This window comes from Cuculus canorus, chromosome 3 (assembly GCF_017976375.1).
Source record: "Cuculus canorus isolate bCucCan1 chromosome 3, bCucCan1.pri, whole genome shotgun sequence".
In the NCBI taxonomy this organism is placed as follows: Eukaryota; Metazoa; Chordata; class Aves; order Cuculiformes; family Cuculidae; genus Cuculus; species Cuculus canorus.
This window is the reverse complement of record NC_071403.1, coordinates 110,838,797-110,853,437: the sequence shown is the minus strand read 5'-3', so window position 1 is coordinate 110,853,437 and position 14,641 is coordinate 110,838,797. Positions and strand designations below refer to the sequence as shown.

Genomic DNA, 14,641 nt, shown 5'->3' with positions numbered 1-14,641 from the left:
GCACTAAAAACAGGATACTAGAGTGTTTGCAGGTAATTAATCATATCAAAGAAATACCTGAGCTCATGACTCATTTGAAGAGCGACTTCTTGAATTAATTACTCTTTTTAAAAAAAGGGACTGTTGTTACACTATAGAGATCACTTTGCCACATGCCAAGTGGTGAATGCTGACATCCCATCAGATGAATTATCAGGAAGTTTATTTTCTTTTCTTTGTATTCCTCTATAAACATCATTAATTCTTTATAACCCAAGGAATGGTTTGGCTTGCCAGTACTTCTTCCTCTGCCCAAAACAGTTCTGCTGGTTCTGGACAGATTTCTGGAGAGTTTCTGGTTCATCATTTTAGAAACTACCTCCCTGTCTCATACATGCAGCATAAAACGGGGGAGCTGAGCTCAGGTTTTGGGCTGATATTATTAATCCCGATTGAAAAAACAGCAAGAGGAGAGGAGAGGAGAGGAGAGGAGAGGAGAGGAGAGGAGAGGAGAGGAGAGGAGAGGAGAGGAGAGGAGAGGAGAGGAGAGGAGAGGAGAGGAGAGGAGAGGAGAGGAGAGGAGAGGAGAGGAGAGGAGAGGAGAGGAGAGGAGAGGAGAGGAGAGGAGAGGAGAGGAGAGGAGAGGAGAGGAGAGGAGAGGAGAGGAGAGGAGAGGAGAGGAGAGGAGAGGAGAGGAGAGGAGAGGAGAGGAGAGGAGAGGAGAGGAGAGGAGAGGAGAGGAGAGGAGAGGAGAGGAGAGGAGAGGAGAGGAGAGGAGAGGAGAGGAGAGGAGAGGAGAGGAGAGGAGAGGAGAGGAGAGGAGAGGAGAGGAGAGGAGAGGAGAGGAGAGGAGAGGAGAGGAGAGGAGAGGAGAGGAGAGGAGAGGAGAGGAGAGGAGAGGAGAGGAGAGGAGAGGAGAGGAGAGGAGAGGAGAGGAGAGGAGAGGAGAGGAGAGGAGAGGAGAGGAGAGGAGAGGAGAGGAGAGGAGAGGAGAGGAGAGGAGAGGAGAGGAGAGGAGAGGAGAGGAGAGGAGAGGAGAGGAGAGGAGAGGAGAGGAGAGGAGAGGAGAGGAGAGGAGAGGAGAGGAGAGGAGAGGAGAGGAGAGGAGAGGAGAGGAGAGGAGAGGAGAGGAGAGGAGAGACTGGGATGTAAATGTCTCCCAATTTCCTCCTCCTGCATGCAAGGACTGAAGCAGAAACTGAGGAAAGCTCCATTTAACAGAGGACTAAACTGGTAAAACCTGCTAAAACACACTGCAGGGAAGGAAATCCCACAGGCTGTGTGGAGGGCAAGCAGGGGTGGCTGAGGGTTTGAGGCATTCTGAACTGTCTTGCTGCTGTTTCCTTAACCTGTAGGATGTCAGAGTTTGAGTCAGGATTTATTTTCTCTGCATGTACAGAAGTTTGCCTTCTCGTGGCCACAGCCTGCCTGTCCCAAGCTGCCTTGCCAGACATGAACGGAAGGTAAACAGGCAGATGGGCTTACAGAGTAAACTTCAAACCCAGTCAGAAGATTTATCCCAGCAGATGAACTCTTGCCAGCTGCAACCCTGAGGCAGGATTTGGCTCTTAAGAGATGTGAAGTGCCACCAACTTCACTCACAGGATGTCAAGCACAGCTTTTACAGCTGCAATTGGAGAGTTAGCCAGAGCTGTAGCCTAAGCCAGAGGAGCACACCAAGTACACAACCAGCGGGCAGCATGGGCCACCTCTGCCCAGCCAGCACCACGGCTTCAGAAGAGATTTATGCTTTCAGTATTCTAACTGCAAGCAGATCGGTGCTGGTTGGGTTTGCGAGGAAGATGAGGCAAGCTGCCACCAAGCTGGAGGTTTGGCTGTAAAACCAAACGGGAGAGCAGTGCTGGTCTGACTGCAAAATGTAGCACTGAACCAACGGACACATTTGAGCACGCATACATTTTTCTTTAGAAAATTATTAGTTGTCATGGATTTAGAAGGGCTACAAGACAGAAGGACTTCTGCCCTCATGATACCTGTGTTAGTGAGGCAGCTGGGAAGGCTTCTTCACATGGGGGTTGTCTTCTCTCACAGGATGAAGCTGTTTCAAACTCCCGTCCCATCAAGATGTGTACCAGCTGCACCTCCTGCCTGCACAGAGCAGCTCAGACCACAGCTTGGGTCCAAGAAAAATCAGAAAGCTGAGCATAGAACTGTGAAATCCATGGTCATGTTTCACGTAAACGAAGTGAGGGAGACAATATGAAAATTGGCAAAAAAATTACAGGTATTGTTTAGGATATGATACTCAGAAAAATTTTCCTTGAAAAACAGTGGTGGGAACTGACAGGCAGGACATTTTCTTCTGGGAGAAAAAAAGCATTATGGAGACTCGCAGAGCCCAGGGGCTGAATGGTTTGTGCTGCTCTGCAAGGGCAGGGATCCCACAGTAAAGCCTTCCCTTCCAGTTCTTCTCACAAGGGGGAAGTAGGACCATCCATGAGATCTTCTCATCTCCTACACACATACAGAAATGATGTGCTCTTCTGTGAGTGAAGCCTTGAGTCAGCAGTGCCAGATCGGTCTCTGGCAGCTCCAACTGCAGAGACTCAGTCACCTTGCAGTGACAGAAAGCTGGTGTTGCTACACCCTCTCCTCCCCTTCTCTTCATTAAAACGTGACCCAGCTAGAAATGAACATTGCTGCAGCCTAGGAACTGGTCAGAGGGAAAGAAACAGCAGAGATGCTTTACATTTTTAAGTAGTCGCTGCTGCTCTCTCCATGGATGGACACCTCTTTCCCAACTGAGACCGGGAGGTGACACTGAGACTGTCAGAGCCACTTCCCTCACAGTGCACATGTATGTGGGAATGGGAAGAACCAAGGATAACAGTCAAAGACTCATTTCTTTCTTCTTTATTTCCAGCATTCGTGCCATGCAGAGCTTGCAACACCAACAGAGCAGCACTCAGACCATCACCTTTTGTTGATAGCTTCTGGAGGCCACGGCAGAAGAACTGTTACGAACCATAAGACTCTTATTTTCAGACAGCATGCAAGACCCCCAAACCCTGGTGGTGGTGCACGTGTTCTAGCAAATATGCAAGTGTTGTGTAAAATTATGGATGGACAAGCACCGGTCAATTTACAACAGGATCCAAAAAGTCCTGCCTTTAGAGGTAAGTCAACCTGTGGGCCCGAAAGTCTTCTTCTGGCTTAGATATGCAACAGAATCCAGATGCATTTACATAGTTCTGGAGTAGATGTGTATGAAGCCTGAAAACTCACAGGGTTTTTATGATTTAAAACCAGTCATTCCATACTTTTTATTTAATAGAAGTTAAAAACAGGTACAAAAATGTGATTCCATTTCTTTAAAATATAGGCTCAAAATAAAAATACTGAACAATATCGTTCAGGCAGTAAAGTGCAAAGAGAGCAGTTACTCAGTCATGCTTAATCCATAATTAACCCTTACAAAGCAGGAAGGAATAGAAAGAGCAAACAGAACAGATACAGCCACACCACGGCTCAGCTACCCATGCACATCCACAAGAGAGAGCGCCACATGTCCCAGACATGGGTGGTAGAAAGCAGCACACACATCACAGGCCAGGTAAACCTGACAAAGAGGAAGCCGTTGCTTTTCTGCATCATGACACACATCCACGACACGCTTTCTTTTAAATTCCCTGTTCTCTGGTCCATCATTTCCCTGATATGATGTAATAAACTAACATAAGTTATTAAATTATGACACAAATTCTCCAAATTGTTTTGTTGAGGTGAACACCATGAATGGTTAAATTGGCTGCTGGACTGAGACAGGATGCTCTTCCCCTGGTTGAAAGCATGCTGAAACAGTATCCAAAAGTCAAACTTCTTATTCTAAGGGACTTCTCAGCTAAAAAATGAGAGAGCAGCAATGTCTCTTCCTTCACCACATGAATTTGGAACACTGGGCAGAGACAGAGAAGAGCAACACTGCAAGCATCCACTGTACCAGGAAGAGGGGGTTCAACCGAGCCCTTTGGAGAGCACAAAGTGAAGTTTGCGTATGCACCCACGCTCACCAGCGCGTACACCATGGTCAGTGGGATTACAGCGTGTGTCGAGTGAAGGGTGTGGGCATTTGAAAGGCCAGGCACAAAAACTTCAGTACATTTAGCGCAACACCCCGATTTAGCGCAGGCTTGACAACTTGCTACCGTTAATTATAACTATTGGCTTAAGTGTAAAAAATAATGACATATTCTTATTTCAACTGGAACAGGTCACTGCTGATTTCAGGGGAGTGTTAGCCGAGATCAGCAAGTCTGCACTTACATAGATGAGAACCATGCTTTGCCCACAACTAGAAGAAAGAGCAGGATTTTAGAACAACAAAGCAGTGCAAGAGACTGTGCATTCCTAAGCATCCACATTTTACACATCCAGGGAAAAAAAAAAATAGTCTTCCTCAGTGCTCAACTAAGGAACAGTGCAGGAGTGGCTGAAGGGAGAAGAGTCCAGAAAGAATAAGCACTACAGAAATATTTCATCTGGCAGGTGAACTGTCTCCCAGCAAAACACCACCTGGTGTTTCACAGCACAACAGCTCTACTGTCAGCTCTGCTACAAGATGTATGCACATCCTTCCACACCACGGAAACCGAGCAGTCCGACCGTGCTACAGGCATTTTGGTTTATTACTCACACCATGCCATTACAACACAGCACTCCTGCAGCCAGCGATTCCACTTCTTAGCCATATTTACACTTGGTGTAAAAGAAAATCCATTCGACAGGGAGAGTATCTCATTTAATAGAAAAGGGTGATTTTATACAAAGTACTGTGGAGAAGTATAAGGCCACATGAAGAGCATCATCAAGGTGACATTGTGGCTATTTCATAGGTCAAGACATGATTAGTACTCCCTCTGGTGCTTTGATACAGGTAAATGAAAGCCTTGAACAATCTCCTATAAGGTGCACAAGCATCCATGATACATAAAAAAAAACACCCTAACTTTTCTATTTCCCCTGTACTAAAATAAAAAAAGTACAGAGACACCCAGCTATTCAAAGATTATCTTGCTGTTTTTCTGTAGATTTTGATATGCTGGTTTCATAGGACTGAAAGTAAAGCACGATTTTTAGTGTCAAAGCTTCCAAACAGTGTTTGTGCTTCTACCTCCATCAGAGCTCCTCCAAACTCTGTTCCAGTGAAGTGCGGACTCAGGAATGCCCAGTATGTCAATCTTCTAGCAGAAGTCACAATGTTTTCCACTTGCAAAGGGTAAGAGTTTATGAAATATTGAGGATTTCAACCCTTCTTTTCTGAAAGAAAGTCATTCTGGTTTGGTTTGCTTTAAAAATGACAACTCAATCTCAAATCTTCAATGTCACCTGCACAAGGAGGGTGTAACAGCACCAGCCCATTGCAGGGTCAGGATCTGCAAATGCGATAATCCCAACCACTAGGAGTTATCAAATATTATGCGTTTACAAAACGGTCTTTAGGTTTACTGAAAAGGAGTTTACAAAACTCTGGGTCTCATCCTGCACACGTCTACTAATGCAGGTCAAGTAATTTGCCTGCAAATCAAGACCGAAAGGAATAAATACAAAATATTTGGTACAGAAAATACTAGTATAAAAATTAAAAATCACCCTGTTTTACTGTCCATCAGAATATTAACAGCAGGCATCACAAGTGACTGTTTTAACCTATTGCCAAAATCATTTCCAAAAAGTTCTGCTTTCCTGAAGTGCTGGTGATTGCATTTGCCCAAATGTTGAAAAAAATAGGGAAGGGACGAGGAAAGATACGATAATTACTCACTTGGAATTATTAAGAGAGGTCCTAAACTGAAGGAAACTAAAGTATGCACAAACAACAAGGGAAAAAAAGCCACTGTCAGTTCTGTTGTAGCTGTCAGAGCTCTTCCCGATTTCCAGAGAGTCTGTAGAGAAGGAGCTCATTCTCACTAGCCCTGACAGGCAGATGATGGCACAGGGATGAGCATACTCAGAGCACTGCTGCTTTTCGGTTTCTCTGCTGTGGCAATCCTGTTCAGTTTGCCAACCTCTGCCTGCCAGCTGGGGATCTTCTTCGTGGTCATATGGCGGCGGGTGTGCTTTGTCAAGTGATCGCTGCGCATAAAGCGACGCTCACACACGGGACAAGCGAATTTCTTCTCGCCTGTGTGAGTTCGACGGTGGCGTGACAGTTCATCTGAGCGGGCAAACTTCTTGTCACAGCCTTCCCAGTTGCAGCTGAAAGGCTTTTCTCCTGCGGGACAGAAAAGAAGCATAACTTACTTTTGAGAAGCTGCATTACAGTTTTATTAAAGAATTAACTTAAATCCTGCCTGTAAAACCTGATGAATTCCACGGAACTGCTCATGAGTGCAGTCAACATGAGCTTAAGCTCCAATTATGTTCCAGACAAAAATCATAGGTATAATTTCTACTTATTCCCTATTCACATCTCTTTAGATGTTCTTTAACAAAGTGATTCTTCTAATTGTCCAAAACCCTAGTTTAAAGGAAAATGTTCTTTATAAAGCTACCTTATCCCTTGACTGAACTAGAAGCAATCCCCTGCCTCCTGTGTGACCACAGCTCTACGGTTGCGGCATGTCATCAGCAAATACTGCAGGCAAACAGGAAGCCTGGAATCGAGCCCAAGAGTGCTGCTGCTCCAGTCCTACACACAAACACACTGCCCCGGTGAGTATTACCCAGGAATGGCCTTGTCCAGCCATCCCCGCACAACTGCAGGGCCAACAGACAGCTAGGCAAGTTCTGCACGCCCAGAAACAACAGCAGTTAGGAAGGCTGTCTATGTCAGCTTCTGCTCATCCTGGGTGGCTGCTTAACATCAGACCTATCCTAAACAATACGATCTCCCACCTGCAATCCCCGTAAAGCTCAAGATAAACATCTCCCACTTGGCCCAAAATGACGGTAGCGCTTCGGAGCAGAACAAAAGTCTCCAACAGAAAAGAACAATGCTTCTGTGGGGCTTTCAGATATCGAGAGTGAAGTTCTAAGTTTGGTGTTCGTGACATCACCTAGCTTCTAAGTGAGAAGGGGAAAGATTGGAAAAGAAAGCTCAACTACTCTGCCTTCCAGTCCTTTAACGCAGACTGGCTAGTGAGGGGTCAGTGCACTTCAACACCCATAGATATCCTAGGCATCAGGATAGAGGGACACACACGCGTTCCCTACGGATTAGCAGCAGGCACACTCAAAACAAGACGCTTGTTGCTAGTTTACGTTCATGCTGTACTACCGGGTTAATTCAGCAGCCTGCAGCACTCGCTCTAAAGGCAGAAGTAGAAGCATCATTCCACCCTGAGCTCTGGTTTACAAGGATTAACAGCTTCGTAAGGGGTTTAAGCTCCTTCCCCAAAGGAACTATAAAGACAAGCTGTCAAATCTTGCAACGGTGGCTGACATCCAGTAAACCAGAGTGTCCGTGGGGCAAGGGGGAGGGTGGGTGGAAAAAAGCCAAGGAAAAACAAAATTAGACAAGACTTCTGAATGAGTTATTCTGTACCAGTCTCCCGCTATACCTATCCCTCAACATAAATTTTAACTTAACAGGACCTTGAAGCCAGAAAAAGGACAAGTAAAGCACACATATACTGTCTCCACACTGACCACATTTTATAGAGCAAATCAGCTCATATTAATTACAAATTGTTTTCATTTACCTTTCAAGTTCCGTTTCTGTAACTGAATAAATAGCTACGTTCCTGTAGCAGCATTGCTTCCAAACACAGTAGCCCACTTAGCCTAAACAAAACTCTGGAAAAAACGTGCAGTTTCTGACTTTCTTTTCTTTTACTCATGTAACAACTAAGATCCACTACTTGTACTACGGTTTGCTTACACCAGACCTCTCCGTGCCCCCAAAACAGGGACTTGCACAATTCGTTTTGATCTAGTCCAGATGGCAGGATTCCATTCAAATCTAAACACACACACAGAGTAAAGCTTTGCTCCAACCAAAGCACGTGAAATTCAGCTAACGCTATAGGGTCAGCTGAGGTCTCAGAACAAAGTCTGTCTTGTTTTTCTTGCCCACGGATAATGAACATTCCTCCCTTCTCCGAGATGAGCAGAATTTTCTCGATCACCTGCCTCTTCCCTTTCCCACCCCTCCCCCTAAAAAATGTGCATTTCAGCACTCCAACACAAGCCAGTGCCAGAGTAAAAAGAACCTGCCCTGTCATACACACCAGTGTGGGTGCGAAGGTGGGCTTTGAGGTGGGAACTTTTGAAATAGGTTTTCTTGCACCCAGGGAAGTTGCAGACATAATTCCTCCGTCTAGAGAAGTCCATCTGAGGGGCACAGCTTTGACCAGAAGCGATGAACATAGGAGCGGGAGCAAGGGGCAGTAACTTGGTGTTTCCAACAGTCATTACTGTTTGCGGGCACTGTGGTGTCTGTGTGACAGCAGTCTGTGGAAGAACCAACATGACGGTCCCCTGAGGCACAGAAGGTCCCATGAGTAACGGCTGTGAGAGAGGAGCCGTCTGTGGTAAAATAGGTTTCATGGGAGCTGAGACTGTTGGAGTTGAAGGTTTGGCATAGGTGTTGATCATACAGCTTTGTCCATTTAAAGGGATCATTTTACAGAGAACCTGAGGGCTTGAAACAGGGACAGGTGTCACCGGGGTAGCTCTTTTTTGCATGTCATTCTCACAATTCTTTGGTAAGTGGGTCTGTGGCGAAACAGGCCGGACTAGTAGCTGTCCTTTATCAGTCACACTATCGCTGGAGTCATGTGCATAAGGTTGATGAACTGGAGAGGTTTTGTCAATTTTGTCATCTGCGGCACACGTGTCCTGTGGCAGTCTGGAATGTCTTCGGTCATCTGCTCCACACCAGTCTCTGGAAGTGCTGTAACCTGAAGTTACCTTTGTTTTCTCTTGCGCAGCAGGAATGTGATGGTAAGCAGAACTATCACCTGTGTGACGTATCACGCTTGTTGCCATGGCCTTGCAAGGCTGAGGGGTAAAGGATTCAGGTATCGCTGGCTTCTGGCTGCATTGCCGCTCCATGCTGATAACAGATGGCTTGGTTATGGGAGAGGCACTGGTCGCTGATGTGACTGAGCAGGCAGCTGTATTTGCCATAACAGTCCTTGGTTTGGAATAAGTGACTTGTGAGGAGAGCAGCATAGCAGCTGATATCTCAACAAAGTCAGGGCTGTGCGGAGGGGTCATGCACTGCAAAAAAAAGACCACATCGTTATACAGCAGGGTAATTTCATAGCATGAGTTTTTCACCATCTTTACTGTGAAAAAATAAAATTACACTCCGTCCCCAAGATCTCACACCTGCCCTTTAGAGCAAACTGATTTAAGTGCACGTTGCCTCATCTGATGGTCATTCTGAATATGCTCAAAAGCTTATTAATAAAAGGAAGACAATGAGGCAGACATAAACCTGCATAAAACATTGCATGCCTACTCACTGCGCTACAAAAATCTCTCATTCCTCTCAGCAATGGGTGCAGCTTAAGAAGCTATGAGCTCTCTGCTGTTCACAGAAAACAGACTAGCAACAGGTAGCGAAACTTTCAATTTCAGAAGCTTCAATTTCAAACTTCCAGCAAGCCCTAGGTCTTGTATCAATGATCAACCCACCAGCTGGTGGCTACCACTGAGTTAAAAACAAATGGAACTGCTCCCTCCCTTCTTATTCATTCATTTCTCTCTGTGCTTTCTTGCTGCCACCACCTCCCCTTCCTTTACCACCAAAATCTCATGCCTGTCTCCCATGTTGCTCAAGAGACAGCGCCAATGCTGAGTGGCAGGAGTATGGGAGAAGTGCATCAACCTGCCCAGCCTCTTTCCTCTATCACTTTCCTTCTTCGTGACATAACTGCATACTGGAAGCCTAGTGGTTGAAATAAGCCTTAACTGTTTGAAACCTGAATGGCACCAAGCCTTTTTTTATACCTACTTTTGTTATGGGATAAATGGTAACAAAAAAACCCCTGTGATTCATCTGAGATTAGTCAGCCAGAGTAGACCAATGGGCAGGCGAAATACCAGACTGCAGGTAGAAACACACAGCACAGAAACAAATTAAATTGTCTATTTCATAATGGTAACCTATACTTTCTCTTCGAACGAACTAAGCGAAGCCAAATGTCATCAAGAGCCTTTTCCGTGCAGCGCTTACAGACAAGTCAGTGTCAAATCACTGAGGGTCACTCTGCCATTCTGTCTCTCGAAGTGCTCCAAGAAACCTACAACCACCCAGACAGCATCCTCAGCTCACCTGTCAGATTAAATAACCCGTTAGCAAGAGCCTTCATATCTAGATTTAACAAGAGATCAAACTTTCTTAATTTGCTACTCCAGAGACGGCAGAAAAAACCCAAACTCAACACGCCCACCTCACCAGTCTGTGAATACACACGCAGTACCAGCCATACTGTAGCTATTCTACCCAGGAACACACGAACAACACGAGTGTCTTTTTCCAGCCAAGCTAGAACGTTGCAGAGATGTAGCACCCAAGTGTCAGGCTTATTTTACATGCACATTTTTCTTACCAGTGTAGATAAATAGTCCTTTGGTAATTCAGACGTCGCCTCAGCGTGCATTGTGAAATCACCAGAATCCGAGAAGGGCGTAAGTGGCCTTATCTTTAATATGTCACCTTTCTGAGATCTTTGACCCCAGGAGCTCATACAAACAAGCGCTTCAACGGCTTCAATGTCATTCTGCTCCAAGGTGCTGCAGGTAGACCTTTCACTGTCATGACGCTGCCTTTCACGGATAGACTCATAGATGTCCACAATGTCAACCTAAATGTAATCAGATTACCGGCTATTAGGACAAGTCAGAATACAAAGCCAACAACACCCACATACTGTCTGCTCACCATGAAGGTCATCTGAAACAGATCCCATGCCCGCGGCAAGACTTTTACCAATCAGCTCTACTCTTACCCTCCCCCACCAGCTCATCTCCTCACCCCTGCTACTCTAAAAAAAAAAAAAAATAAAGAAAAAGTAGGATTTGCAGGAAAAGAACAGAAGTGTGTGCAGCTCATGTTTCCAGAGTTCCTTTCCTGGATCACACTGCTCTGAATAAACAGACCCCATGCCTGCATACAAGCAAGAAGAGGAAAAAATCCCGACTTCCAATTTTGTTTAGACGAGGCTGTTTCCTGGACCCAAAAGACAACTGCTACTCAGCGCTAATCTTGTTCTCGTAACATCTAGAAGAAAAGTTTCAGCTGACAGTAGGATGCTCTAAGGTACACCACTGATTCAGAGACCCACACCTTGCAAAAACAATTCAATCTTATTTTTACCAACAGGGAAGCCAGGGTAGCGGAAAGAAAGAAAACAGTCTTCAAGTTCCTTCAAATAGGGAATTGTTTGTGCTGTACTTTATAATGATACTACATAGGTGCGAGGTATCTCAGAAGACACTGTGGGCAGCGTGAAGACAAATGTAATCATGTTGATTTGTTTCCAAAAGCAACCATCACAGAAAATGTGTGCCTGCATGTGCGTACATGCCATCATGCAAAACACTCTACTTCCCTGTGAAAGGATACCCAAACCTCATAAAGCTCTCAGTGCTTGGCAGTGACTCCAAAAGCTACCTTGTGCGGCTGGTTTATCGCCTGCGTGCCAGCTCGGTTTCAACTATGCATCCAAACTCTTCCAGTCTTTAGGCGCACCAACTAACTGTGAAGGCTGGGATTCGGAAACCGGGACCAAGATTCTTGGATCTAATGCTGTTACACAGCACGCTTATATACCGCTGCAAAAGGGGTTTAACTACAAAAACACCACTATACCGCTAGCCCAGCCTAAAGCCCTACAGGGAACTGTAGTAGTTGTGTGACCTCATTTACACACCCAAATCAACAAGTTTTGTTAGTAAGTAATGTGGAATTACCCTGGCTCAACAGTGTCACAAGGATGCACACTGTCTCACTATGGGGATGTGCATGGCGAACATGTTAAACATAATGGATCCAAAATGCCAATACTGGACTCACAGAGGACTTTTGCTTTAAAGCAAGAGGAGATGTGGAGCCTTGCAGATCAAGGCTAGGGGCAGGGAGTGCTTAAAGCACTAAAACAGCCATCCAAGCATGAACTACCCCAAGAGATGCTTCTAAGAATTCCCACTGCAAATATTGAGAGCAGGAAAGAGGGCAAAACCTGACGATGCTGAGGGATGGCAAAAAAACCTGAGGATGCTGAGGGATGGCAAAAAACCCTGAGGATGCTGAGGGATGGCAAAAAAACCTGAGGATGCTGAGGGATGGCAAAAAACCCTGATGCCTGCAAGCCCAGACCCAGAACATCAGAGAGGGGCCACGCCAGGCACAGCTCTGCACTAAGCAGCCAGAAAATCTCCACTCCTCAAAGCGTGATTGCAGGCAACCAAGCTGGCAGAATATTTTACCCAATTCTACGTTTCAGGAGAGCAGTTTTCCCTAAAGAAAAATGAAAAAAATAAATTACCTGCTTCAAAATAAACCCCCGACCCCACCCCTAAGCAGCCCTTTCTCCCGGCGGGCTCTGCATCCCGGCTCCTGGGACATGGATAACCGCGCCTGTCCTCACCTCACCCCAAAGCAGCAGGAACAGGGGAGGGACCGGGCAGGATGGGGGGGCTGGGATGGGGGATCCCCTTCCCCGGCTGGGAAGCGCAGATAAGGGGCGGATGGCGGGAAGCGAAGGAGGAGGAAAAGGAGGAGGAGATGGGAGCAACTCCCGCCCCGACACGCTCGCCGCCCAAGTGATGGAGGCAACACCCGCGCAGCAGAGCTTTGCCCCAGCACCCCCCTTCCCTGGCACCACCGGTACCCACCGAGCCCTTCGGGGTGGGAAAGGGTCTGAACAGCATCCCCCTCGCTCCCAGGGTGGGAAAGGATCCGAACAGCATCCCCCAGGGCGGAAGGGTCTGAACAGCATCCCCCTCGCCCCCAGGGTGGGAAAGGATCCGAACAGCATCCCCCAACCGCCCCACGCGGGAAAGGGTCCGAGCAGCATCCCCCGGGATGGGGAAGGGTCCCAGCAGCATCCCTTGGGATGGGGAAGGGTCCCAGCAGCATCCCCCGGGATGGGGAAGGGTCCCAGCAGCATCCCCCGGGATGGGGAAGGGTCCCAGCAGCATCTCCCTCGACCCCAGAATGGGAAAGAGTCTGAGCAGCGTCCCCCTCTGAAGAGCCCCCGGGATGGGTTACGGCGCCGAGGAGCCTCCGTCCCCTCCGGGGAGCGGTGCCCGCGCCCTCCCGCCGCCCGCCCGCCCTGCCCCGGTGCTCACCGCGGGTGCCTCCCCCATCTCCGCGCAGGCCGAGCCGTGCATGGCGGCGGGAGCGGCGGGAGCAGCGTGCCCAGCAGCGCCCGGCGCCTCCTCCCCCGCGTCCCGGGCCGCTCCCAGCGCGGGGCTCGGGGGGGGCAGCGGCTGCGCGGCCAATGAGCGCGCAGGGAGCGGGGGGGGCGGGAGCGATGGAAACTGGGGGAAAGGTCGGGCGGGGCGGGGGGGGCGCGGCCGGGAATGCCCGGGCGGGGGGTGTGGCGGGGGCGGGGCTGGCGCTGCGTGCGGAGCGGCACGGAGCATCCCCGCCGGCCTCCCCGCCGCCTCCTTCCGGCCCTCCGCCTTCATTCCCTCCATCCTCTCCCTTCACTCCCTCCCCCTTCATTCCCTCCCCCTTCATTTTCCCCATCCATCCTCCCACTTCATTCCCTCCGTCTATCCTCCCCCTCCATTCCCTCCCTCCATCGTACCCCTTTCATCTTTCCCTCTCCCTTCATCCTCCCCTTATACCCCCCTTCATCCCCTTCCCTTCATCTCCCCCATCATCCCCTCATTATCCTCCCCCTTTATCTCCTACTTCATCCTCTCCCTCATCCCCCCCCCCCGTTATCCTCCCTTTCTCATCCCTCCCCCTTAACCTCCCCTCTCATCCCCCCATTAACCTCCCCCTTTCATCCCTCATTCAGCCTTGCCCTTCATCCTCCCCTTCATCCCCTCTTCATCCCCCCTTCATCCTCCCCTTCATCCCCCCATTATCTTCCCCCTTTCACCCCCCATTCGTCCTTCCCCTTCATCCCCTCCTTTGTCCCCCCTTCATCCCTCCTTCATCCTCCCCTTCACCCCTCCCCCTTCATCCCCTTCTTTCATCCCCCCATTGTCCTCTCCTTTTATCCTCCATTCATCCTTCCCCTTCATCCACTCTTCATCCCCCGTTCATCCTCACCTTCATCCCTCCTTCTTCATCCCCCCATTATCCTCCCCCTTTCGTCCCTCATTCATCCTTCCATTTCGTCCCCACCTTCATTCCCCATTCATCCTTCCCTTTTTGTCCCCCCCCCCCCTTCATCCTCCTCTTCATCCTCCCCCTTTCATCCTCCCTTCATCCTCCTCCCTTTACCCCCTCCGCCCCCCACTTCACCCTCCCCATGGGGATCTGGGGGCTGGAGCAGGATTTGGGAAATCGTCTCTTTTTCCTGCAGATTCCCACCACATGGGCAGTTTTCCCATTAATCTTCAGTGAGCGCCCGGACAGGACTGTGCCAGTGATACAAGAAGTGGTTACTATTATAAAAAGTGGAATATTTTTTATTTAAGCTAAAGTTTCATCTAAGTAACTATTTTTTTAAAGTTACATAGAATGTCCCTCTGATCTCATGTTTTCTTTCAAGCAGTGTTTTTCCAGATC

General features: G+C 48.1%; 1 protein-coding gene across 1 annotated transcript; it reads right to left on the bottom strand.

The window, feature by feature from the left end:
* Nucleotides 1–2,858: 2,858 nt before the first annotated feature.
* Nucleotides 2,859–13,389, bottom strand: KLF11 (KLF transcription factor 11). Its single transcript, XM_054063555.1, has 4 exons — nucleotides 13,243–13,389; nucleotides 10,500–10,754; nucleotides 8,169–9,162; nucleotides 2,859–6,211 (listed from the first exon to the last, which is right to left on the bottom strand). Exons 1-4 carry the CDS (start codon nucleotides 13,282–13,284, stop codon nucleotides 5,907–5,909), a joined length of 1,596 nt encoding a protein of 531 aa, XP_053919530.1. The 5' UTR covers nucleotides 13,285–13,389; the 3' UTR covers nucleotides 2,859–5,906.
* Nucleotides 13,390–14,641: the final 1,252 nt, after the last annotated feature.